The 25,575-nt window shown below is 37.7% G+C and overlaps 6 protein-coding genes and 1 non-coding gene across 7 annotated transcripts; 2 read left to right on the top strand and 5 right to left on the bottom strand.

Annotated features, from left to right (window-relative positions):
• The first annotated feature begins 1,280 nt into the window (after positions 1-1,280).
• Positions 1,281-2,006, top strand: LOC125186153. Its single transcript, XM_048082488.1, has 3 exons — positions 1,281-1,445; positions 1,529-1,575; positions 1,682-2,006. Exons 1-3 carry the CDS (start codon positions 1,388-1,390, stop codon positions 1,847-1,849), a joined length of 273 nt encoding a protein of 90 aa, XP_047938445.1. The 5' UTR covers positions 1,281-1,387; the 3' UTR covers positions 1,850-2,006.
• Positions 2,007-2,031: 25 nt separating this feature from the next.
• LOC125186151 (pentatricopeptide repeat-containing protein At1g05750, chloroplastic) lies at positions 2,032-3,550 on the bottom strand. The gene has a single exon (XM_048082486.1). The coding sequence runs from the start codon at positions 3,541-3,543 to the stop codon at positions 2,035-2,037; it is 1,509 nt and encodes a 502-aa protein (XP_047938443.1). The 5' UTR covers positions 3,544-3,550; the 3' UTR covers positions 2,032-2,034.
• Positions 3,551-4,612: 1,062 nt separating this feature from the next.
• On the bottom strand, positions 4,613-4,684 carry TRNAE-UUC. Its single transcript has one exon. It is a non-coding gene; the product is annotated as a tRNA-Glu (tRNA).
• Positions 4,685-5,052: 368 nt separating this feature from the next.
• On the bottom strand, positions 5,053-7,820 carry LOC125186152 (aluminum-activated malate transporter 2-like). The gene is made up of 5 exons (XM_048082487.1): positions 7,459-7,820; positions 6,977-7,117; positions 6,342-6,614; positions 6,146-6,246; positions 5,053-5,861 (listed from the first exon to the last, which is right to left on the bottom strand). Exons 1-5 carry the CDS (start codon positions 7,754-7,756, stop codon positions 5,304-5,306), a joined length of 1,371 nt encoding a protein of 456 aa, XP_047938444.1. The 5' UTR covers positions 7,757-7,820; the 3' UTR covers positions 5,053-5,303.
• Positions 7,821-14,746: 6,926 nt separating this feature from the next.
• On the top strand, positions 14,747-19,936 carry LOC125187216 (5'-3' exoribonuclease 3-like). Its single transcript, XM_048083762.1, has 24 exons — positions 14,747-14,984; positions 15,067-15,172; positions 15,258-15,334; positions 15,518-15,709; positions 15,781-15,900; positions 16,105-16,167; positions 16,243-16,314; positions 16,402-16,473; positions 16,553-16,720; positions 16,801-16,878; positions 16,945-17,094; positions 17,175-17,249; positions 17,329-17,367; positions 17,440-17,532; positions 17,601-17,696; positions 17,787-17,857; positions 17,931-18,059; positions 18,127-18,244; positions 18,318-18,392; positions 18,471-18,613; positions 18,681-18,752; positions 18,841-18,916; positions 18,995-19,071; positions 19,147-19,936. The coding sequence occupies exons 1-24, from the start codon at positions 14,841-14,843 to the stop codon at positions 19,895-19,897; spliced, it is 3,057 nt and encodes a 1,018-aa protein (XP_047939719.1). The 5' UTR covers positions 14,747-14,840; the 3' UTR covers positions 19,898-19,936.
• A 98-nt stretch (positions 19,937-20,034) lies between these two features.
• On the bottom strand, positions 20,035-22,269 carry LOC125187217 (probable aspartyl protease At4g16563). The gene is made up of 2 exons (XM_048083763.1): positions 22,182-22,269; positions 20,035-21,828 (listed from the first exon to the last, which is right to left on the bottom strand). The coding sequence occupies exon 2, from the start codon at positions 21,522-21,524 to the stop codon at positions 20,160-20,162; it is 1,365 nt and encodes a 454-aa protein (XP_047939720.1). The 5' UTR covers positions 21,525-21,828; positions 22,182-22,269; the 3' UTR covers positions 20,035-20,159.
• On the bottom strand, positions 22,103-24,958 carry LOC125187218 (nuclear speckle splicing regulatory protein 1-like). Its single transcript, XM_048083764.1, has 5 exons — positions 24,797-24,958; positions 24,089-24,269; positions 23,829-23,951; positions 23,302-23,520; positions 22,103-23,065 (listed from the first exon to the last, which is right to left on the bottom strand). Exons 2-5 carry the CDS (start codon positions 24,245-24,247, stop codon positions 22,586-22,588), a joined length of 981 nt encoding a protein of 326 aa, XP_047939721.1. The 5' UTR covers positions 24,248-24,269; positions 24,797-24,958; the 3' UTR covers positions 22,103-22,585.
• Between the last annotated feature and the right edge of the window lie 617 nt (positions 24,959-25,575).

Below are 25,575 nucleotides of genomic sequence, written 5' to 3'. Positions count from 1 at the left end.
TTTTTTTATGTAAATCAAGATTTTATATAGATTTTGTTTATATTTTAATTTAGTTAGAGAACTTTTCAATGTAAATAAAACAAATGTACAGCTATATTAGGATTCGTCATCATGTTTTTTATTTTTATCGTCGACCAAAATTTATTTTCATCTATTAATTTATTTTAAATCATTCTAAGTAAATAGCCCTATTTCATTTTAGACTAATAATAATTCAACCATTTTATATTTTTTTTTCCTTCTCCTACTTTAGTAACTTTGTATTAAAACTCGTAAATTCACTGTCTAACTTATTTTTTCGAAGCCATTAAATAGAGTAAATTATAATTCTAATTTATTATTTAGATTCTTTTCAACTCAATAAATAGTAATCACGATCATGAATTTCTTTTCAGTCATTCTTCCTGCCAAAATTATTTAAATGCAAAAACTAAACAATCATATTCTACTTTCTCGTACAATAAAATTAGAGATTTTAGAGACAATATGTTCCAATTATGAAAATGGTAATAAAGAGAAAAAATGTAGTTGAACTAGTATTAAATCCCACGTTATGGAACAATCTAAGAGCATTTCTAAGGGGAGAGGTAAACTAATATGAATACCATATTTACCTTTTCTTTATGAAAAAATTATTCTCCAAGGGGAAATTATTTGAGAAGGTATTATATTTTTTCCCATTTTGAAGAGGTATCTTTACCTCCCCATCAATGGAGAGGTAAAATCTTATAACTACCATATTTGTCTTCTTTTCATAAAAAAAAACCTTCTCCAAGGGGAAGGTATTTGACAAGGTATTACACTTTATATTTTTTAATATATTTTGTACTATTATTTTATTTTTAAAAAATAATTTACCTTACTATTACCTTTTTCCTTTGGAATGTGTTACTACTTTTTAGAAGGGTATCCGTATATTTCACTTTTTTAAGTTTCTATATGCCTTCTCCCTTTGGAGATGCTCTAGCAAAGAATATGTGCTGGAAGTGTTCAATTAATTGATCGTATTAACTTGTTATGAAATTATAAGATTACACGGCATTAGAGATCTTCCAATATTAATAGCACTAGAAAATAATATGGGAATATGGAGTACAATAGAATGTTGAGGGAAGGTAGTGACGTTGTAAGTGTCAGTGTCACCTGAAACGGCGCCGTCCCTCGAATCACAACAGCTACGCATTTAGTACTATCCACCAAAGCCTTTTATTTGAGAATTAATACAGTATCACATCACACAAAATCCCTCTTCATATATTCAAAAAATGGCTGCTTCAGCAATCATTTTTCCGCCCAAATTTCCCTCTATAAATCTCCCCTCTCCACCCATCTCTCTCCTCATCCTCTCCCCAAATTAATCTCACTGCAAAACCCTCTCATCTCAGCCATGTCAAAAACCATCTCCATCTTGCTCCTCTTAGCCCTCCTCCTCCAACCCTTTGCTGGTCTCCTCTCTCTCCCTCTATCTCTCATGAAATTGTAATTCAAAAACTGCTTTTTAACATGGTTTTATCTTCATGTTTTGCAGAATGCAGCAGCAGGGGAGCCAGCTCCATGGAGATTATGCACAAACAGGTATGTATATATGTATATATGTATATATCCTACACACTAATGCACACACAAAAACACACATGTATGTAATATATGGTTTTCTTGATTTGCTGCAAATTTTGATCAGTTGTTCATGGAGATGAAGAAGAAGATGGCCTTGAAGAAGCTGATCCTTGACCACGGCCCCTCTGGCAAGAACGAGTTGCCGGAAGATTGGCAGCTCAGGGGGGTCCCGGCCGGCCCCGACCCGTTGCACCACAACGGGCGTGAGCCGAAGAAGCCACAAACTCCATGATTTCAAAATGAACAACGGAAAATAGAAAAATGCTCTGTTTTTTTGGTTATCTAAAGTCATCATCTATGTAATATAATATCCAATCAATGCAGGCAGATTATGTAATATCCAAATCACTACTACTTCAACTTTGTAAACCAATCTACTTTTATATATATAAATCAATCTCTATTTCAATCAAGAAATCAAATTGGCAAGAATTCGCAATTATACCTTATCTCATTTGACAAAAGCTGCAGCATTTTATGTATATTCTCTGCATCAAAATGAGACCTATCTCCGGCTACGAACTCGTGAATGGTGCAATCGATCTCGATCAAACTGATCCCGGGCTGCTTCTGCAGTCCGCGATCCTTCATCTTCCTCCTCACCTTCCCTGCCCCGCCCCAGCTCCCTGTTGCTGCGTAGATGTTCGACAGCAGCACGTAGTTAAAGTGGCCGTCTGGATCCGTTTCGCGTATGTAATCCATCACGGTCTCAGCAAGGTCAATGTCACCGGAAGCTCTGCAGGCTGCCAGCAGAGAACCAAACACAACCTCGTTAGGCTTCATCGGCATCCCCTCCACCACCCGCATCGCATCTCTCAGCCTCCCTGCACGGCTGTAGAGATCCACAACGCATCCGTAGTGCTCGATTCTTGGCTTAATTTTGTGAGCTCGTGTCATTTCTGCAAAGAGTTTCAGCCCCTCCTCGACTAGGCCCGCGTGGCTGCAGGCGGTGAGAGCTCCGGTGAAGCTCACACCGTCCGGTTCAAAACCGGATTCCTGCATCAGGTGGAAGTAACGCAGAGCTTCCTCTGCATATGCATTGCAAGCTAAGCCAACTATTATCGAATTCCACGAAACTAGGCTCCGTTCGGGCATTGTATCGAACACTTGACGCGCGAATTCAACACAGCCACATCTACAGTACATATCGATCAACGAATTGTGAACCCTAATATTATCCCTAAATTCACGCTTTGAAACAAATCGATGCAGCCAAAGCCCCAATCCCAGTGTTCCTATGTTAGCAACAGCAGAGAGCACCGAAACAATCGTCACGAAATCAGGATCGGCACCGGCCAATTGCATCTCTTGAAACCACCCCAACGCCTCCTCGAACTTCCCCTTCTTCACGAAACCATCAATCAGCACAGTCCAAGACACAGCGTCTCGTTCCGGCATTTCGTCGAACAGCTTGACCGCATCCCCAAATTGGCCATTCCTCATGTAGCCATTAATCATAGTGTTCCAAGACACCTTATTCCTCATATCCATATGATCAAAGACCAATCTCGCCGATTCAATTTCCCCAATTTTCGAATACATGTCGATCAGAGACGTACCGACCTTCACATTAGCGACATCCAGCCCGATTTTTCGCGCGTAGCCATGAATTGAGGGACCGAGCGAGGAGCCCTGCGATGGGTGATGTGCGCAGCCGGAGAAGAGAGTGATGAAGGTGATGTGATTTGGCTCGATTTCGGATACGCGCATACGGTTGAATTGCAGTATTGCTTTCGATAAACGGCCGTTTTTGCAGTGGTGAGCTATGGAAGAAGTCCATGAGGCAGTATCGGATTCGAAAGAATTGTTGGGATTGATGGTCTGGGAGCTTTGAAAGGAGCTGCGGTGGAGGTGGCGGCGATCTGGAGAATCGGCAATCGGCGGCGGTTGGCGGAGAGGCGGTGGTTTGAAGGCGGGAATGCTCATTGTTTCGAAATACAGTTGAAAATCGTTGAGATTACGGACTTCCTTTTATAAGATAAATATTTTTAGTTGTTTTACTCAATATATTTATATACTATGTTTTATTAAAACCTAAAAAGATATTTGAATTTTATTAATTTTATGAGACTGGTGTAGATTATTTTCCCAATTCATCATTCATAAGAAGATTGTTTAAAGCCAACATTTAGTTTAGTAGTGGATAAATTCTTAAAAATAACGGTTAGATTGATTTGCAATTTTAGAATGATTTATTAAATGTTATGATTACACCAATACTTTTAGATCACCACGGCACAATAGCTCAGTGGTATTCCTCGCCTTTGTAAGGTCCAGAGACGAGAGTACGAATCTCAAACCTACCAAATAAAATAAAAACAACACTTTTTAATTGGATTCTTTTTCTTTCTTTTTAAAGATCAATAATAATTTTTATGTAGCTTGATTAAAAATATCGAGTTTAATCTAGAAAAAGATTTTATGTAAAAAAAAACAATCGTTTAGAGTATATGCAACACGAATGTGTTATCCAAATCATCGTCTATACATGTAACCTTCCAACGAATATTTGTTCACAAGCGTCAAATTAAAGTTTATAAACTCAAATCCGTTGAAAGTTCAAAATATTAACTACAATCAAACCGAGTGTTTCGGTAGCTTGGTGGCGAGCCGGCGAGGGACCTCTAGTATCAAGGGCGAGCTTCACCAACCCGAAAATCAACGACCTTAGAGTGGAACTCGTTATCGAGAAGGAGGTTGAAGGAGTGGACGAAGCTATAGTGTGCCATTGAATGCAAGTACACAACTTCTCCAGCTACATCAAGGCCAATGCTAAGAGTGAGGCTCAAAATTCACCATCTCCCAATAGTTCCTTCTTATACTAGAAGCCTCTCGGTTCCGACACTAAAGTAGTTTAAGTAAGAGGGATACGAGATGGCAGACACAGAGAGAGAGTGTGGCTTTCGTTTGAAAACCGATCGTCCCTTCGTCTATCAACACGCCCGGGTTCCATCTTCGAGCGCGAAGTTGCAAAAAAGGCCAAAAATTAAAAAGGTTCCGTTGCCGGGAATCGAACCCGGGTCTCCTGGGTGAAAGCCAGATATCCTAACCGCTGGACGACAACGGAATTTATGTTAGACGCTGTACTCCACATGTTTTTGTAGTGTTTCCTTTCGAGGATTTATTAGTTCTAGAAGGAGCAGTTAATACTGTATGATTTCCAATAATTTTTGAAAAACTAGAGTTTATTCGATCTTTCATTCTATTTTCTCTTGATTCGGTTATTCTTATAGGAATTGGGCATCATTTTATGTCTTGATTTAGTGTTATGCTCGTATCTCGTATAAGTAAATATCGGTAGTGACACTTTAATTCCGTTTGTCTACATGTTCCACCTCATTGCCAATTGTTTAGAAGCTATAAATTAAAGTGTAATCCAACGCCAATTAGTTTACAACTTATTAGTATTGATCCAAAAATAAATTCGAGTGGATATGCTCGGCTCAAAGCTAACAATAATAAACTAATATGGAGTCAACGGTTCTGACACAAATAAAATACACAATTTCATCACAACAAGGATTGTTGCACTAAAAATCCCACCAAAATGGGAAAAAAAAGGAGATCCAAAATTTTCACAATTACTCTCTAAACATCAACCAATCTCCTCACATACATTTCTTTCACATGTACTAAATGCAAAGCGATTGATGATTCTTGTTTATTTTCCACCACATATGTATTAATCACTCATACACCATGTTGACACTATGTGATGCTTCAATACTAGGACTCCTCTTCACCTTCTCCCGACTAGCCTGCCGGTTCATCTCCGGGTCGGGTTTCTTGAACTTCGCCTTCGTCGCGAGTACCTCCACAGAGTCTGCAATCTTCGTTGTGCACGCAACGATCTCAATTAGCAGGGACGCCACCGTTACCACCGGGACTATGTCGAGGAACTCGGTGTCGTGCCATAACCCTGTTTTCAGCAGGGCCTTTAGGGTCTTGCCCGCGGCCTTCGCCTCCGCGATGTGTTTCTCGCTGGCCACGGGGCAAGTCATCGACCGAAGCCCGATAGCGACGTCCGTTAGGGCTAAGGCGCATTCAGAGCTGATCTTTGTGCAGAAGTCTTGGATCTTCGTTCGAAGCTCCAATGGCGTCTGCACATCCGAGACGAGGTAGCAATTGAGCGCGTCGATCTTGTACGCGCATTCCCTGGTGCCCGACCCGATCTTGAGGTACTGGTTCCACGGGTGACGGTACCGGAACTTGCCGTGCCTCGGCTCCCACCGCGCGAAATTGACCTGCACGAGCAATTAATTTAGTCAAAATCAAGTTGAGTCGAGTCAAATGTAAAGGTATGACTTTGATGTTTTCGCCGCGTTGAACAATATCGTCTTTATATTAGTACTGATTTAGACGATGTTGTCTTTTGAGCACTAGCATGACCCCTTCCAATGATGCTAGTGTCCATCAGACAATATCGTCTTAGTAACAGTGACATAGACGATTTTGTCACGTGGGCTTGCAGGGCCACTGGGTGGGCCAATTCAAATTTCGAGATCTATTTTGCAATTCAACTACTCACCAATGAGTCCTCCGTGCTTTTGGATATGAGTACACTTTTGAAATCTTTGAGTGGTGCTAGATTTTTGTCGTATGATTCTTGGAAATATACACGTCCAAAAGCTAACATAAATAGAAAAAATAATCACATCAAACACTCTTAGATCAACTCAATCTCTAACAAGTAAACATTAAATTTCATTAGAAGAATCTATTACCTTCTAAGTAGCATGCTAGTTTCTCAATATTGGCAGCGGTGTGTCGATGAAGATCTTTGCCGGCCCAAACAGGGCGGACGAAAATGCAGATTAAAATGGCGACGCAGCCGCCGATCAAGATGGTGGTCAGCCGCCGGTACGCCATGTCAAATACGACATCGTCTCGATACCCAGACACCGATATCAGACTGAACGTCAGGATGAACACTAGAAACCCATAATCGTATCTTGCCCTAATCTTCGGATAGAATCGGCAAAACGTCGCCGTGGCAGCTGCAAATTAACAACACATTAATTTTTACAATTTACACACTTATTTATTATTATTACATATCTACTCTTCTATAATAAATTCAAAAAAAATCAAAATAAATATAGTTGATTTACAAAATTTTATTTTTATAATTGAATATTGCATAATTATCTCGAAAAAAACTGAAAAAATTACATGCGAATTTATTACTACTATAAAATTTTCAATTTTAACACTTTTAATATATACTCTACTATTTTCGAAAATTCTAATAGAAAAATAATATAATTAGTAATAAATCAGTTTAAACAAAATCGGATTATTTTGATTAAAAAATTTAAGGGCATTATATATGTACACAAAATTTATGTACATTAATTACCTATGATGCAAACAGACACCCCGATCAAAATGACCTCGACTTTCTCCGGTGCCAAGCTGGCCAAATCGTGTGTCCCAACACCTAGCGCTCCGCCCAGCAACGTCGCGAGCGCTCGGTTCACTCCTTTCCCCAACGTCGCTCCTGCAAAATTATTTAACACAAACATTAAAAACCGAACAAAGGTAAATACTCCCTCCGTCCCACATAATTTTACCCATTTCACTTTTACCATTTTTGGTAGTAGACCTCGTATTCCACTAACTCATTTCTACTCGCATTTTATTATAAAACTAATACTTTAAAAGTAGGACCCACGTCCCACCAACTATTTCAACTCACTTTCCATTACATTTCTTAAAACCCGAGCCGGGTCAAAGTGTGTAAAATTATATTGGACGGAGGGAGTATTCAACTTAATTAAGTAAGTCTGACCAACTGTTATCACCAATTGGTTTTAAGATGAAATGACCCAGCCAACTTACCAACGGAAAACTCGAAGACGACGACGACGGTCATGACGGCCCACATTGCGTTGACGCCGAATCCGTCGAAGAAGAAGTCGAAGTAGTAGAGGAGAGAGATCGCGGCTATGGCTAACCCGACTTTGAATGCGTGGACGACTCGTCTCGGATCTTCCTTGGCTAGTCTCTTGCCTTCTTTTCCGACGCCGGCGACCGCGCTCGAGATCTTCTCGAAGCGGGCCTTGAACCAGCCTTTGACTCTCTGCATAATTGACGCTTTTTCTTGATTTTGATTTTGATTTTGATTTTCCACCTCCATTTTCAGGTAAAGTCGGGTTTACGCTTTTTTTTGAAGTTAGGATGAAAATGGTGTGTGTTTGTTGATTTGGAGAGGGAGATGGATTTTATAGAATGGGAGGCGGGCTGGCGGGCTGAGGGTGAGCACACAGATACCCGTGTGGGTGTGTGTGGGTGTATCTAGGCACCGTCCAGCTCGGATTGTGTTTTTTTTTACAGCTGCACAAATTTTTATATGCTTGGTTTCTTCACTGTTGACTAATAAATGGTGAGATTGACTACCATGTTTTTTTTTGTTTTTGTTTTTTAAATTTAATGCTTGTTATAGATAATGAGATATAGTTATGGGTGTGAAATGGATGATGGTTCTATCTTGTGTAACCAAAGTAATTTTTTTTTTTCATTCCATCGTGCTAATAAAATAATTTACTTTTAGGCAAAGTTCACTACTAGAATACTAGTGGCGGATCCATAATACAAATTGTTTGCGGCGTGAGGTGAAGTAGTGGCGGATCCATAATACAAATTGTTTGCGGTGTGAGATTTTCTTAGTGGCGGATCCATAATACAAATTGTTTGCGGCGTGAGGTGAAGTAGTGGCGGATCCATAATACAAATTGTTTGCAGCGTGAGATTTTCTTAGTGGCGGATTCATAATACAAATTGTTTGCGGCGTGAGGTGAAGATGAAGTGCTATATTTTAGTGAAAAGTGAAATTGTAATTTCAAATATAAAAATATTTTAATAGTAAAATGTAGTATTACTTTGATGGTTTTTCTTAAAAAGTGCATGTTGGGATTGAAGGACGATTATGATATTTCTGATTGACCCTAAAGTAAAATATGGTCGTCCTTTATCTTATGTCACTTTCTAAGTATTGAACAAACGCAATATTATGTTTTTACATAAGCTTTAAATATGGTTTTCCAACTCGCCAATTTAATTTTTTGAAGTGTGCCCATCTCATAATTTTTTGAATAAAACACACTAAATGATAGTATCAAACTTTGGATTTAAAAATGGTTTAAAAGTATATACCCTTATGATCGATATTGAAATACTCCTATTATGAATTTGAAAATGGTTTAATAGTATGCAAATGTCAAGATTAATATGGATTTTTTTAGTGAAAATGATGTTTTAACAGAGCATGAATTATTTTGCGAGACTTGTAATTAATTTCATTTGAGAGTTGTCTGGTAATGTGTCGCACACATTTAGTGACTTCATACACGTAATAATTTTGGATCTTCATAAAATTAACTACATTAAATAGTGGTAGCAGGTGGGAATTATTACACATGTCGTCTATCAAGTATTCCAATATTATTAGTAGTTTAATAATTGTGGACAAGAGGAGGAATTGGTGACCATGACATATGTAGTAAAGTACTAAGTAATTAAATTTGAGAAATTATTTGAATTAATTTCTATGTTTGGTTGCATTATGTTGGTAGCTGTCAAGACCCATATATTCCATACAAAATGAGGATGTTTCTAGTGAGCTCTTACCAAACTATTGTCTACTATTATGGTGCTGTATTTTCCAGCTAATCTGAAATATATATCTTTATATTGGACGGTGTGGAATATATATAGTCAATTAGTCATCATATACATGTCTTAGAAAAAAATAAATTGAGTAGTACATAAATAATTTTTTTTTATTTTAACATCCAACCACGTGCTGCCATGATGGCACGAAAAATGCAATATTGTATATATAAAAATGCAATACACATTTGTGAAGTTGTTCATGCATTTCCGCAGATTGCATTTTAGTTATAGAAAAATTGCATTTTTTATTGTTAAGTTTTGCATTTTCACATAATTGCATTTTATATTGTTAGGTTTTGCATTTTCACATATATAAATGCAATCCGTATAGATAAAAAATGCAAATTAAACAGTCAATATCGAAAATGCAAAACTCAACAACAAAAAATGCAATCTGCATATAACAAAAATGCAATCTGTCGAAATTCAATTATAACTTTTACAAATGCATATTGCATTTTTCTATATACAATATTGCATTTTTCGTGCCACGTGGCAGCACGTGATTGGATGTACGTTAGCACTTTAAAATTAGTTAGCATATTAGTACATCCCTATATATATATATATATATAGTCAATTAGTCATCATATACATGTCTTAGAAAAAAATAAATTGAGTAGTACATAAATAATTTTTTTTATTTTAAATTAATGATAATAATAAGATGGAATTCGCATGCATGTATGATTAATGTTAGTACAAAACTATACTAAAATAGCATAGTGCAATTGCTAGATAATGCCAGAATGTGTGGTGTTTCTTTGGTGTTTGGATATTTCCTATTGTATATACATTTAATTTTTCTATGTTATTTACATTTATTTGCTATCTTATTTATTTGAGTGTTTTGTAAACTAAATGAAATTGTTTTTCTCAATGAATGTTGGTGCATTATTTAGCCGTCCATTTATTATTAATTAGTTTTATACTAGAGTCCTCCGTCGTTGAAAGCACTATTCCGATTTCCAAGCTGAATTCATACTATTATACAATAATAAAAACATAAAATATACACCAGGCGTACTTATTACATATGTAACATATATATATAATAAAAGTACAATTAACTTAGCTTGAATATGATAAGTATATATTATAATTCAAAGCAAATCTCGATGTAAAATTAAAAACCGTGCGATTATATATTAATATTACAATCGATCACATTGTATATAAATGTATACATTTGCATGTACTTTGAAATAAATATACTCGTATTTCTTGTTCAGACTATACACAATCTGATTTGATACTAAATGTTTTATAAAATATGTCAATTTCTATGTATATACAATCAGATTTTTTTAAAGGTGCGTTGTTTTATTGTTAAATTCTTCAAATCATTGTCCCACATCGGCTTGGTGATGATCCTAGCTTTTCTATATAAGCGTGAATAACCCTCCCTCTTATGAGGCCTTTTAAGGGGTGAGTGGCCCATTTCTAATATGGTATCAGAGCGGGCCCAAGTCGATGATGGTTTATCTCTTTATCTCTTCTCTTGCCTACCCACGTGATGGAAGTCTGATGTGTCATTCCGGCCCACACGTGAGGGGGCGTGTTAAATTCTTCAAATCATTGTCCCACATCGGCTTGGTGATGATCCTAACTTCTCTATATAAGTCATGGATAACCCTCCCCTTATGAGGCCTTTTAAGGGGTGAGTGGCTCATTTCTAATATTTATCATACAACTTGTTATATTTAAATATTTCTAGTTTTCATAATTATGAGTATTATATAGGAAACAATTAATTAAGTCACGAAAATGACATGCTATAAGTATATAGCTATATAGGAATCTTCTGATGTATGTATTCCCTGTAATTTTACAACTTGCTATTTTTAAATCCTTATTAGTATTTGAGTTTATAGCGAAGAGGGAAAAAAAGCACAGTGGTATGTTATATTGAGACCAGGTGGAGTTCTGATGTATGATTCGTAATTAATTTCATTTTACAACTTGTTGTATTTAAATAATTACTTCATTTTTATTACTAGTATATAACTTGTTGTATTTAAATATGATTGGTATCATTATTTGTTAGTATCTTGCTTTTCAAATCTATTAATTTACCGTTTAAAAAGACAAAACTCAGCAATGTGGTATATGTTGTATTAAGATGGTCAGGTGTTGTTCTGTTATTATTTTACAGCTTAATTATCAGCTATCATCTTAAGATTTTAATTGTTATTGTTGGGGGGCAATAAATGGCATGTTATACATTAAAATCATGTCGAGTTTTGGTGTGTGGTTCTTAATTACACTAATTTTATTTTACAACTTGTTATATTTAAATAGTTATTAATTAGTATCTAATTAGTTTATGTGATTCCTAATATCGAAGATTATATAAATTTGAATTTATCGTAAGTTGTGACCATCTAGGCATAATTATGGCCCTTCGAATTTCGACGGGAACTATTTAAATTACTACTTTTTATAAATAAATAATGGGATAAATTGTTGGTAAACTATTAAGTGGAGTATTATTGTATTAACACATTATATTTTTCACTATCTGTGGTAGTTCTTTGCTTTTGAGGAGCTTGGTATTTGTTCTAATTTTTGTGCTCTTTTACTAATTAACATATTTTGAATGAATTGAGCCTTTCTTTTTATAAAAATATAGTATTAACACATGTAACGAATTGTGGTTGATTGTGTAATAAAATGAAAAGTGACGAATGATAATTGAATAATTATTGCCGAATAAATAAAATTTACTCATAAACTTTCACTAAGAAAAATCACAATATTTCGAATTCCATAAATGGGTTATTGTTTCGATTCACAAATTTTACCAACATTTGATTCCTACATACTTAATTGATAGTGTAAAAAATGACTAAACAAGTGGAGTAGAACTTTACACTATACTATTATTTAATAATTAACAAATATCCTTACACCAATTAAAAAAAATTAATCTATTATTTATAGAAGCATGGGCAGCCACATGAGATCACATTTTATCCCGACACTCCATGATTTATATATAAAACGAACTATTTTGAAATTATTGTATATAATTAAACAAACTATTTATAAAAATAGAATAACAATTACTAGTGGAGTTGGTATTATTTCTGAGAATTCGCCACCTCTCTTTGAAATCCATATTCCAATCTGAATCACATTTTGCTCACTTTAAACATATGCATATACTCATAAAATAGTGAAAATACAAACTATTTTTGGAAGGTATTATCAGACTTGATCTAGAAAGGACAACAGAAATCTCATCGTATCTAAATTTAATAATTAAATAAATTCAACCCATCATAATTTATTGCAATTATCAAATTCCAAGATTCCGTACTGTATATATTTACATATATATAGAAACAAAGAAAAAATATACTCCAAAATTTGTCATGCATGTGCTGTTGTAGAACATTGTCGTAAACCCTATTAATTATCAAATTTGGCCGATAATATTATATGTTATGATTCCAAAGATCAAATTTTGAATTTTAAATTTAAAGCTTTTGTGATTGTGTCCTATCCAATGGACGGTTCTTAATTAAGTAATATTATGTGAAAATATGATTATTTATTCATAAATTATTTAGAAATTTATGGTGTAGTATTTTTGGATTTGTTTCATTATTGGGCCGCTGAAACCCAAGAAGTAGGCCGTGGGCTATTCAAGGCTAAATTTATTTAATTTATATGAATTGGGCCGAATTGAAAACTTATATTGGGCTAGTAAAATATGGAGCGTGTGCGCATTGATTAGTCAGATGTATCGGTATGTTGATTTTAATTAGCAAATTATTACTATTAAATTTGTTTTTAATTTTATAATCATTCAAATTTTTTGTGCTGACATTGCTTAATAGTAAATGATAATTCAATAAATAGTATAATATGACGTTGTTTTTCTGTCTAATTATGTAATGCCATTTTTATTATCTTCCGATAATATTACATAGGTAAGTCATCAAGCTATGAATCATCAAATCAATAGTTTGTGTGCAAAATACCAAATTAGTACTGGTTCGTTAATTTACTGTTGGTATGAAAACTAAAATTGACAAAAATTTAGAAATTTATAGCTAAATTCACAACAATAATAAATGAGCATTTACAATTTATTGTGGGAAAGTTTAGAAGTTTATGGCCAAATTCACAACCATAATAAAGGTGTATTTAGAGGTACTAGCATAATTTATTTTGGGAATATGAAGATAAGAACGTTTGAAATCCCAAGAAGTAGAATCATTGCAAAAGATCCTCGAAGATGGAGCAGGAATTTAAATATACACAGCTTTATATGCATAATGTCTATATGTACTGCAAAACACGAAACATGTCACTGCAATTAAAAAGAGAAGGGTTGGAATCTCCGGTCATGCAAAATGCCACCTCAGGGGATGCTATGCACATATAGTCCACACCATCTATTATTTGAATAAAAAAATAATAATGCAAGTATGTAAATTATTCAAAGTGGAGATATGCACAACATTTTTTACTATGGCATTTTGCACCGCTGGGGATCCCAACCCAAAAAAAATCACGATTTGAAATATTACGAAATTTTAACATATTCTAGTTTATATATCAATTTTAAAAAATATTTTAACATAAGGAATTAGATTTTAATTATTGAAGTTAATAGGTGATAAATAATATATTCCCTCCAATTAAAAATAAAATGCTTTTATTTTTAGATTGTCTTATTAAAAATGAAACGTTTTCTGCACCTCAATGGATGAGACGGCTGATACAAGGATTCAAAGATGCTCCATATCCAAAGGCATGAAACGATCCCCTAACCATTTCATTAAGGATGGACGAGTCTCATGTCACTCGACCACACCTTTATGTTCTATCTCTATTTTTTCATCTCTTACTTTACTCTCTCTTCTTTAATTCACAAAACAACACTACAAAAAATCTCGTGTTCATTCTCAAATATTTTCATATATAATGGGACGGGAAGTATATCAATAAAATATATCTAAATATTGACAATTTTTTTTAAATGTTATTTATCATATATTAACATTAAATATGAGAAGTTTAATGGTCAAGATTTTAATTTACAGTGTAATTATTCAATTACCAATCAGTTTTATAACTATATCAGACATACCAATCGAATAACGAATCATTTTTATAACGTTATAACTGAGATACCAATCGAAAAATCGACTACACGTAATGACGTAATTGACAATAAATTCAATATTTATAAAAAACAATGTCATTTACCTTAAATTACCAATAATACCAAATACTATTTCACAGCGAATCGGGCGCTACAACATGCTAAATACACGACGAATAGTCGAATACAGCATTTTCCAAACAAAATAAAAATAAATCTCAAAATCAATAAAAATAAAAATATAAAAATTAAAAAGAAGTCCAACCGTCGCAGTTATGTGCCCGCCACAGTAAGTGCACTCGAAAACTTGAAGCATTCCTTCCAATAAAGTTTCGAATAAAGACTGTTAGCAAAATCAATCAAATCCCAAAATCTAAAGATTAAACTTGATCGCTCTTCCACTTTCAGAAGCTGCATTTCTTGATCTAAAATGGGCCTTCCCTCCTTCTATCGCTGGCTCGTCAACAAATACCCCAAAATCGTATCCGACGCCGCCGCCAACCCGCCGGAGTTCGATAACTTATACCTCGACATGAATGGATTAATCCATCCCTGCTTCCACCCCGATGACCACGTCTCTGCTCTATTCCAACTTCATCTTCATCATTTCTTTTTCACTTTTTTTTAATGCTTTTACTTTGTGATTTGTTTCTCAGCCTTCTCCTCCAACCACCGTCGATGAGGTTTTCGGGCGAATCCATGATTACGTGGACAGTCTCTTCGACATCGTGAAACCTCGTAAACTGCTCTTCATGGCTATAGGTATGAACTTTGAAGCTTAAATGAATCAAGATCATTTATTATTTAATTCCTTGCTTTATAATTCTGTATGCATTTTCATTCATAGATGGTGTTGCTCCGAGGGCTAAGATGAATCAGCAACGTTCTAGAAGATTCCGTTCTGCTAAAGATTCCCAACACGCTGTAAGATTCCTTCCTCTGCTCCAAGATTCTGTGTTTCAGTTAGGTGGCAGTCGGTTCGTTAGATAAGATAATAATGAGATAAAATATGAGATAATCCAAAATTAGAGGTGACCGAACAAGAGATAAGAATAGACATGGCAACCGAACGGTCCCTTAGTCGTTTATTTTCGACTGTTGCTGCAGGAGGAAGTGGAGGATAAGTTGAGGAAGCAGTTTGAGGCTGAAGGGAGAGCTGTTCTTCCAAAACAAGAATCTGAGATTTCGGATTCGAATGTGATCACTCCCGGTACGGAATTCATGTATTTGCTGTCTGAGAATCTGAGAAGCTTTGTGAAACGACGGTTGAAAGAGGATCCAGCTTGGGGGGATATCAAGGTTGTTTGTTTCGAATGATCCTTTGTTCGTGTTTTGCAATGTTTGGATTTTGACTTTGTGTTTCGTTGAAGGTTATCTTGTCTGATGATAAGGCTCCGGGGGAGGGGGAGCATAAAATAATGAGCTTCATCAGAGCACAACGCGCTTCGCCTGAATATGATCCGAACACGAGGCATTGCCTCTATGGTCTGGTAATTAAGGAATGTTGCCTAAACATGGATTTATGCTGTGTTGGTATTCTGAAAAATAGAATTGAAATGTGAGAATGTAAATACTCAAATGAAAGAATGCTGATAAGCTCATGGACTACATTTTCGTTGGCTAGCTTGATTCAGTTCTCGATTGCATGATCCATATAGAGTACCAAAGTAATGAAAGACTGTATTTTGATGTAGGATGCAGACTTAATCATGCTTGCGTTAGCCACGCATGAAGCACATTTCTCGATTCTGAGAGAGGTTTGTGTCAATCTCCTGCATTCTTCCTTGTATATTCTTTGCTTTTCGTAATCAGTTGTAATCTGTTGTTAACAGGAGGTTTTGCCTCTAATTGGAGAGCTTAGAAATGGGAGTTTTGGCCGTGCATCGGCTGATTCTGTGAAGGAGGTATTCGAATTGTTAATGTCTGCCTTTATATATCATTTTTGTTGTTGCTGTACCTTTACGACTTTGATGTTGTTCGTCTTTGAATAGCAACCTATGAGTCATGAACCGGCCTCTAGTCAGGAATCTAGGTGGCAACCCAGTAAACGAAAACCGTATCAGGTATGATGAAGCAAGAACTTGATGAGAAAGGATGATATTTCCATTTCTCTATTGATAATATAATTCTGTGTGTTTGCAGTTTTTGAATGTGTCTGTTTTGAGAGAATATCTATCTCTGGATATGGAAATTCCCGGCTTCGACAAATTTGAATTTGATCAAGAAAGAGCCATTGATGATTTCATCTTCATTTGCTTCTTTGCTGGGAATGATTTTCTTCCCCATATTCCAAGCCTTTCTTTGCATGAGGTTCTCTAGTTATCTCATATCTGAATCATCACTGAAATTTTGTGAGTCTATGAATCAAAATCTTCTCGTCTTGTTTGTAGGGCTGTATCGACCTCATGATGGATGTGTACAAGAAAGAATTCCAAAATTTTGGTGGCTATTTAGTAAATATTGAAAAGGTAACTGATTTTATTCAACTTAGGTGTTTTATTTGGTGTTTTTGTTCATACTGGAACTTGAAACAGATAGCTGATAACAACGGGGGCTATATAAAGCTTAGTCGTGTAGAAAGATTCATCCTCGCTGTTGGAGCATACGAGGAGAAAATCTTCAGTAAACGAGCTGATATTAGAGAAAAAAAACTGAGGCGAATTCTTGTTGAGCACAGAGATGCTGTGAGTTTTAGATCGTGGTCTTGTTTTTGTAGTGCTTTTATGGTATTGGCACTTAAACGTCGTATCTCATTTTGTTTCAGCAAGAAGAACAGAACTGTCTTGAGGAAGGAACCTCATCAGACGTATTGGGCATGAACGACATTTCTCGTATTGATGTATGTTTTGTATCTTCTTAGTAAAACTTCTATGTAGTTTTGTGAATCAATACATCCTCAGTTTTCGTTGTTTATGCAGAAATTGAAAATTTCTCCTCCGGCTGAAGATGCTGATACGGTATGCAAAAATTACTGTTCTTCGCTCAAACTTCCGGTTCTGTGCATTACTACACTCCATTTCTTATATCAGGTTATGGAAAATACGAAGCAGTTGAAGCAGAAGGTCAAGGATGTGATCAAACGAGAATCCGATATTTTTAAAGATGGCTTATGTGCAGATAAGGTATTATTTGCAAATATATTCCCTAATTTTATCTCTATAATGTAATCATCTTTGAACGTCTCATGTAGCTGAAACTTGGAAACCCGGGTTGGAGGCAGCGATACTACAGTGAAAAATTCTGCGCTGACAACCAAATAGAAATGGAATCAGCAAGAAAATCTGTGGTATGCTTGTGTTATATACGATTAATCAAGAAATATATTGTGGTTCATCTTGATACCGTTTTAACTTTCGCTATTATGTTCCGTTTTTAGGTTGCTGAGTACGGAAAAGGTCTTTGTTGGGTGCTCTTGTATTATTTCTCTGAAGTGCCATCTTTTACATGGTTGGTGTATATCTTCTTTAATATGGCTGATTCCTTGTTTAAATTTGTGTCTGAGTTGCGGTTGCGTTTTTAGGTTTTATCCATATCATTATGGCCCATTTGCGTCAGATTTCAGAGGGCTGTCTCGTTTGAAGGCGAAGTTTCAGAAAGGCTTCCCCTTTAAGCCGTTTGATCAGCTAATGGGAGTACTTCCTCCGAGCAGGTAGCGTCACTCAACAGCGTCTTGCTTACTATACGATGGTATTAGGCTAACGAGAGCTATGCTGCAGCTCTCATGCTTTGCCTGAGGCTTACAAGGGTCTTATGGTTGACGGAGAATCCAAGATAATCGACTTATATCCTACAGAATTCAAGATGGATGTCGATGGAAAGAGATTTTTGTGGCAGGTACGTAACAGATTTTTGCAGATTAAAAGTCGTTATACTTCTCGCTAATGTGTAGTGTTTTGATCTTGAGTAGGGAATATGTATTCTTCCGTTTATTGACGAAGAGCGTCTTCTTGTGGAGACGAAGAAAGTTGAAAATGAACTGAAGGTGAAATGTTGCAGAAGTCTTATTACTTTTGGTTCTAAAATGTTCAGTATGATTTGACAATTGTTTGATAAAATGTAGGATCAAGAGAAGATCAGGAATGAGGAGACTCATCATTGCCTGTTTTTGAGACATTCGAGTGAGATGAGGCAGGAATTGTCGTCGCGCAGAGAGAGAATGAGGTTAGAGAAGATCAAGGGAGCCATCGCGATTGACAGCCATATGTAAGATCCTTGACTTGAACATGTTGCTGTATCTTTGTGTTGATTCTGATGATGGAATCAATTTCAGTGAAGGAATCAAAGGTACGTTACATGTAACGAGTGATCAGACTGATAGGGACGATGATGAGAAATCTGTTATGTAAGCCTGCAAACAACTCTACTTGCAATTAGATATATAGTTTAGTTTCTTTCCTTTATTTTCACTAATTATCTCTGCTTTGATTCAGATGCATTTTCTATGAGATCCCTCGGTGTTCCAAATTCGTTCCTCGACTTCTTGAAGGCGTCAACGTAGCCGAAAGGGTAAGCAAACTAATTCTTTTCTGAGAGATGCTTTTTGGATGTAGTGATCAAGAATCTCAATCAACTGTTTCTATGCAGACTGTGTTTAAAGAAGACCTGGAAGAAACTGTGCTTTGGCATGAGCACCGCGGGCATGGATTGTGGCGCAATCAAACGTGAGTTTAGTTCGTGTGGTATCCATTTCTGTTATTCATTCTTGCATTGCTAAACTGACCTAAAATTTCAAACAGGCCTCACTATCAAAAATCAGACGTGGCATCACCATCTGCAGGCCGTGGCTTCTGTTTTGGGCGAGGAAGAACATCTGTGCCTCGAGAGAATTCATATCATGACCATGGTAACGTGGGCTGTCAGCAACCGGCTGGATCTTTTAGGAGGGATGTTCATGATCGTTCCACATCGAGCTATAGACAAGGTGACAGCAATTTCTGGCAGTGTCGTGGTGATTCTGCCAACGCTGATTGGAGGGTGCAAAATCCCTCTGGTAATAGTGGTGTGGGAAACCAACGACAGTATGCGTATCAGCCGTTTGTGGCTAATGCTGGCCGTGGTCAAGGCGGCCAGAGACAGCCGTACGTGTGTCCTGCTAACGCTGATTGGAGGGCGCGAAGTCCCTCTGGTAATAGTGGTGTGGGAAACCAACGACAGTATGCGTATCAGCCGTTTGTGGCTAATGCTGGCCGTGGTCAAGGCGGCCAGAGACAGCCGTACGTGTGTCCTGCTAACGCTGATTGGAGGGCGCGAAGCCCCTCTGGTAATAGTGGTGTGGGAAACCAACGACAGTACGCGAATCAGCCGTTTGTGGCTAATGCTGGCCGTGGCCAAGGCGGCCAGAAACAGTCGCACATGAGTCGACCCATTGTGCCAAGTGGTGGTCTTGGCCACAGCGGCCAAGCACAGCGAACAAGTCAGCCGTTTCTTCCTAATGGAGGACGTGGTCAGGAACGAAGTCGAGGCTGGTGGTCTCGGACAGATTCTTGATCTTACTAACAATACCAGAACATAGATCAGTAGACAGTTTTTGTATGTCTGATCTCTGGTTTTAAACATTAGTACAATAGTTTTTTGGGATCAAGAAACTAAGGATCCATTTTTGTTGTGTACAATCACAATGTGTATAGGTTGAATTATGCTTTCATTGGATATAAAACAATTAATGTGATATAAATTTGTTACACAAATTATTCCTACATATGGTATAATTTATAAAACCACAATGTCTGATATAAATCTTCCTAGTATCTCATGAACATGAGTGCTGTTTGAACCCAAACCTCTCATTCCTCAGGTCATACTCAACATGAAAGTTCTGCATCAAAAAGTTTCCTAGGATCACCGAGGGCCCGCCCACGAGATCCGGCCCGAGCAATGTATCGTCGGTAACCACGGTCAGGCACATGACAGACCTCTCGCCATCATCCACCACAAAGAAGTAATTCTCAAGTGGCAACACCATCTCTGCCCCACCCTTGAAATGCAGCTCCATTTCAGGCATCTTCAAATCCTTGTGCCCCGTGATGTCGAAGCACGGCCTCAGCCCCGTCGCGCCCTCCACCTCGGCCGCCCTCTTGTACCCCTTCACCTGCTTGGAGAACGCGCCGTACACGGCCTCAAACACGGCCTTGTTCATGTACACGAACGTCGACCCCGAATCAACTATCGTCCCACCGTTACCACCCGAGTCCAGGACGAGGTCCCGGTACGAAACCTCGACCTTCCTCCCTCCGACGACGATCCTCCTCAACCCGACGTAGTAGTAGTCCGCGACCGCGCTACCCTCGTCGTCCCGCGCCGGATTCTTCAGCAGCGGCGTGTAGCTGAGCTCGGCCGTCTTCGCGCCTGAATCCGAATCCGAATCCATCATGAGGAAGCTGCTCTTAGGGCTGTTATCGAACTTGTGAGAGACGTGGCAGTACGAGAACTTCTTGAGGCCAAGCTGGCTCGGGAGGGACGAAACGCCCCTCCCGAACCCGACCACGCCCGCGGGCTGGCCGGACGAGAACAGAGAGCAGCCCACGAGAAAATCCTTGATTTCCCCGTGGGGCATGGTGAGGGTCTCCACCATGGCTACGCCACCGGTGGAGCCTAAACCGTAGAGGAGGATGTACGGCGGGCATATCTGCGTGCAGTTCGCCTTCGACGACAGCTGGCAGTCCCGGCAGCTGGAGTTCGGGTCGAACGGCTTGTGAAGCCAGCCACATTTGGGATTCATACATCCTAGAAACCTAGCTGAGGATGACTGCTTAGGGAGGAAGGAAGAGATAGGTGATGATGAGCAGTTTCTGCAGACGTATCTCTTGGTGCAGGGGAACCAGGAGAAGCTGCTACCGGTGTCGATGATCATCGGTATCGACTGAGGAGGGGTGCCGAAGCTGAGGGAGACGGTGTAAGCACCGTTGAAGGGGAAGAGAGGGGTGGTGGAGGGGGGTGAGTTCTTGCCATTCTTGAGGTGGCTAGCTCGGGCCACCGCGGCCGAAGCTAGCTGAGTCAGCCTCTGCAGAGGCTGAGCAGAGTGTGGGAGAGTGGTGAAGAGGGAGATGGGAATGGGGGCTGCAGAAGAGGCTGAGAGAAGGAGAGAGAAGAAGATGAACACAATGCAAGAAGACATTGTGTTGAAGGTGGAAGGAATCTGTGGGACTGTTGTGGGTGTTCTTATTTAAACCATGTTTGTGTTGACTCCAACAACTGTCAGTGAGCATGTGAATGGAGCCATCAATGGAGTGGCAAAGAAGGGGAAAAGTGTGATGACAGAATGCAAAAGTGGGGCCTAGGCTTCAAGTTAATGTGATTTAGCAATTTAGCATTCAATAATTGGAGGTAGCACAGTAGCCGTTAGGACTCAACTTCCATCCACTGCATCTAATGCTGTTTACTGCTCACTTCCAAAATGGCAGCAATTAATTTTCAAGAATCTGCAAAAGATTAAGAAAAAAGTGAAAAAGGTGCAATCTTTGCTTCAAGAATCTACTTTTACACTTCATCTGAAATAGATCTTTTGTTCTCATGAAGCTGCTAAGAGTTAATATCACCCTTTCCCACCTCATTTACTTTTGTAAGGAATGGTAGTTTTGCCACTCTATATTGCATTATTTCTTATGACTTTGTTGTGGGATTGCCTTTTGCACTTAAAAACTATATATATAAATACAAAACCAATGTCTAGGTCTAGGCCATTGGAAGATGTGCTTTAGTAAAGTTTAAAGGTTGTTTATTCAAAACACAACTTGCTCTTCGAAACGAATAACAAGTTCAAATAAATCCATACCTCCTTACAAAAAGCACACAGCAAGACTGTAAGATAGCAGAACCTAAAGTGGGAGAAATGAGGTTACATAACAAGCAATAATTCATGATATTCATCACGACAACGATAGGTCTGCCCTACCAAACTTCCACATTGAGCAGCATGGAACAAAAGTGGGCAACAAACCACATGGGCACACAGCAATGGAACATGTGAAGAATTTTTCGTTTACATATGAGATTGGCAGACAAAAATGCCAACCAGACTCCAGCCATGTGTGTGCGTACCTGAGTGTTCGTTCCACTCGCTACCGTTACACAACAGCAGTTTCTACATCCATCTGCTGACTTCAACATAGAGAAATAAATGCTGATGCATATGTTATCACACAGTGATACAAGCTGAAAAGGCTGGTGCATATGTTATCACAAAGTTGTTTGTGTTTTCGCTTTCTTTCTAGCCAAAAATCGCTCCTTTGCTGCAGCCAGTGCATCCTCGCTTCTCTTGTGATGGTCTTTTGCCACAGGTGCTGCTTCCTCGCTTCCTTTATTATTGTCGGGTGCCGGCTGGTCTCCTGCAGCAGATGCCACATCCTCACTTCTTTTCTGACTGTCGGGTCTTGGTAGGTTACGAGCTGATGGTTCATCTGCAACCTGATCTCGAATGGAAGAATGAGGCTTGTCCTTGGGAGAATGATGCGCGGTAATCTCATCCTGATGAGTCTTCGCCATCCTTGAAGAATCCAAACTAGTACCAGCTGTCGCAGGAGAGACCTGACGTGTTGGCTGAACTGCCTTTTCATCGGGATGCTTCTTAGATTTCCCCTTGTCGGCATCTTCAGAACCAAATGCTACGTTTTTGGATAGGTTGAAATAAAAATCACTGAGGTCAGCCTTCGTGGTAACCTATAAAAACACAGAAACAAAAATTACAATGTATAATATGCTACAAACAGTAAACTCCAGTTTTGAAGTTATAGCTGTAAATTCATAATATCGTGAGCCAAAAACAAAGCCGAGCACTGACAAGAAGCATACTTATCCATATAGTATAAGGTAGATTTGTCGAGTACAAGTAAACAGGATAACACAAATTATAAAAAAACACCATAATCAGTAGAGAAGAAGTGAGTTCAACTTACATCGTCCTTCTGCTCACGCAACTCACGAAGCCGCTCTTCCTCTATCCACTTGGCTTGCTCTGCTAGCTTCTTCTTGTAAGCGCTAGTAACGAACTTATCTTTATCTGCATAGAGATGTTCATCTTGGCTTCTCTCTTTGGCAAGTTTTCTCTCATAAATTATCTCATGTTCTCTCTCTCGTTGTTTTGCCTTGTCTATCAGTCCTTGAATATATCTTGGCTGCAAATGAAGATACAATATTAGTTGATCATTTGCAAGCCAAAATCTATCACCTGCATAATCAAAAGACTTTGCATAGCATATAGGAGTAGATCAATGTAGAGGTAAATCCATTTGTAGCCAAGGATTAACTTACGATTTCTTTTTTTACTTTTTTTGTACTATGGTCTATGGCCAATAATAAAACTACTAGACACTAAAATTTTATTTGTGCAAGGATCAGAAATCACCAAAACGCGTTCCCAGAGACAGTTCAATATGAATCTACCATGCATTTATTAACAAGTAAAGCAATACTCCAACAATACCTTTCTATCTTGTCGATCTTCCACTTTGGGGCGAACTTGCTTTTCCTTCATTTGATCATATACGCCGTCATAGTCAAACGCCAAAGGGTCTTCTTCCAGAACCTTCTTATGCTGCTCTTCAACCTTTTGAGAGAATTCAAAATGGAAACAAAAAAGTACAGTCATATAAGTCTGCCAAATGGAAAAACACAATTCACAAAAACAGAATCTTTATATCAGTAAGTAACCAAACCAAAATTTTACAATAGAAGAAGACTGACATCTTTGTGAGTTTTTTTCTTGTAGGCTTGACGCAAAATGTCCCTCTCAACATTATCATCGTCGTCGTCATCATCAAAGCCGAGCACCTTTGGAGGCGGGGGCCTCGCAGGCTGTTTCTGCTGTGGCTTAACTCTAAGTTGCAAGCCGTACTTTGACATCTTCTATCTCCGATTTCAAAATCTAAAAAAAATCGAAAATATGAGTATTCAATTCAAAAACCAACCATCATAGCACTAATACGGAGCTTCATACAAATCAAGCAAAACACTTTCACATTTTTATAGGAAAGCCCTAGGAAGGCACGCTGTCAATCGTGCCCAACCAGAGCAGGTAAAAAAAGAAGCAATTGACATACTTAGTTGCCTCTGATTTCACTTGATTTGACAAGATAAAAGGGCAATCATTCTTTATGCTTGAGGAAAAATCAGATAATGAAACTAATGATTAAGCCTAAATCACGAACCCAAAGCTAATCCCCGAAACCCTACCTCAGAATTTGCAATTCAAATTGAAGAACTAAACAACCAAAAAACGCAAGCTTCATAGACTATAAGCCATCGATTAATCTTGAGATAGAACAGCCAACAAAAATCACAAACAGCGTGTCCAACAGCTGAATCCCCTAAATCAAAATTAAAATGCAAAAATAAAGAGATAGAGAATACAGAATGACGCCATGTTGAAAACTAAATACATAGAAATCTCACCGTTCAATCCTTCGTAGGTTTCTCACAATTCCGACGATGAGAAGTGAGATACCGGTGAGGGCGGAGGAGGGATAGAGTGGGTGGTGGTCGGCGCTACCGCTCGCGGTGGTGGATTTTAATAGTTTAACGATTTATAGGAAAAGGGGAAAGAAGTATTCCCAGTAGTATTTTTCGCGATAAATGAAATACTAGTAAGTGTATTTTTTATAAATCCTTCGTAGTCAACTCATAAGAATAAAAAAAACTCTATTAAATCATGGATATGGATCAATTATTATTGTGCATTGCTGGGGTAAAATACTGAAATACTGGCCATATCATATCAAAAAAATACCAAAAATTACTGAATTTTCGGTATACCGTGACTTTCGGTATTCCGGTAAGGTAACGGTATGAATTTTCAAATACTGCGGTATACCACTGCATACCGAAATTCAGTATATACCGTAAATTAAGGTATATACCGTAAACTAAGGTATATACCACTAAAATATAAACGCAATTATATATAAAATATATTTTTAAATTATAAAATTTATTGTGAAATATAAATATAATTATGAATAAATTATATTTAATTCATTTTTAAATTTATAAAATATAAATAATATTCTAAAAAATCTTATTTTCTATTTTAATTGATATTGAAAGTAAGGTATACCGCAAAAGTAAGGTATACTGAACTTTGGTACGACATACCAAAAATGAGGTATGGTATCGGTATGGAAATTCGTCATACCGAAAATAAGGTATACTGAAAACTTTGGTAAGGTAAAGGT

The sequence above is a fragment of the Salvia hispanica genome, chromosome 5, assembly GCF_023119035.1.
Source record: "Salvia hispanica cultivar TCC Black 2014 chromosome 5, UniMelb_Shisp_WGS_1.0, whole genome shotgun sequence".
NCBI lineage: Eukaryota > Viridiplantae > Streptophyta > Magnoliopsida > Lamiales > Lamiaceae > Salvia > Salvia hispanica.
Note: the sequence above shows the minus strand (reverse complement) of the source record. Positions and strands in the feature narration are given on the sequence as shown.

What these genes read in the sequence shown, in the direction of transcription:
- LOC125187216 (XM_048083762.1), top strand. Translation starts at nt 14,841, where the DNA reads ATGGGCCTTCCCTCCTTCTATCGCTGGCTCGTCAACAAATACCCCAAA. An exon ending in ACGACATTTCTCGTATTGAT is followed by an intron (nt 17,250 to 17,328) that starts GTATGTTTTGTA and finishes TTGTTTATGCAG; the next exon opens with AAATTGAAAATTTCTCCTCC. An exon ending in GAAAGAGATTTTTGTGGCAG is followed by an intron (nt 18,245 to 18,317) that starts GTACGTAACAGA and finishes GATCTTGAGTAG; the next exon opens with GGAATATGTATTCTTCCGTT.
- LOC125187218 (XM_048083764.1), bottom strand. Translation starts at nt 24,247, where the DNA reads ATGTCAAAGTACGGCTTGCAACTTAGAGTTAAGCCACAGCAGAAACAG. An exon ending in AGAAAAAAACTCACAAAGAT is followed by an intron (nt 23,952 to 24,088) that starts GTCAGTCTTCTT and finishes TTCTCTCAAAAG; the next exon opens with GTTGAAGAGCAGCATAAGAA. An exon ending in TGCGTGAGCAGAAGGACGAT is followed by an intron (nt 23,066 to 23,301) that starts GTAAGTTGAACT and finishes GTGTTTTTATAG; the next exon opens with GTTACCACGAAGGCTGACCT.
- LOC125187217 (XM_048083763.1), bottom strand. Translation starts at nt 21,524, where the DNA reads ATGTCTTCTTGCATTGTGTTCATCTTCTTCTCTCTCCTTCTCTCAGCC.
- LOC125186153 (XM_048082488.1), top strand. Translation starts at nt 1,388, where the DNA reads ATGTCAAAAACCATCTCCATCTTGCTCCTCTTAGCCCTCCTCCTCCAA. An exon ending in CCTCCTCCAACCCTTTGCTG is followed by an intron (nt 1,446 to 1,528) that starts GTCTCCTCTCTC and finishes CATGTTTTGCAG; the next exon opens with AATGCAGCAGCAGGGGAGCC. An exon ending in TGGAGATTATGCACAAACAG is followed by an intron (nt 1,576 to 1,681) that starts GTATGTATATAT and finishes AATTTTGATCAG; the next exon opens with TTGTTCATGGAGATGAAGAA.
- LOC125186152 (XM_048082487.1), bottom strand. Translation starts at nt 7,756, where the DNA reads ATGGAGGTGGAAAATCAAAATCAAAATCAAAATCAAGAAAAAGCGTCA. An exon ending in CGTCTTCGAGTTTTCCGTTG is followed by an intron (nt 7,118 to 7,458) that starts GTAAGTTGGCTG and finishes ATAATTTTGCAG; the next exon opens with GAGCGACGTTGGGGAAAGGA. An exon ending in AAAGCACGGAGGACTCATTG is followed by an intron (nt 5,862 to 6,145) that starts GTGAGTAGTTGA and finishes TTGCTCGTGCAG; the next exon opens with GTCAATTTCGCGCGGTGGGA.
- LOC125186151 (XM_048082486.1), bottom strand. Translation starts at nt 3,543, where the DNA reads ATGAGCATTCCCGCCTTCAAACCACCGCCTCTCCGCCAACCGCCGCCG.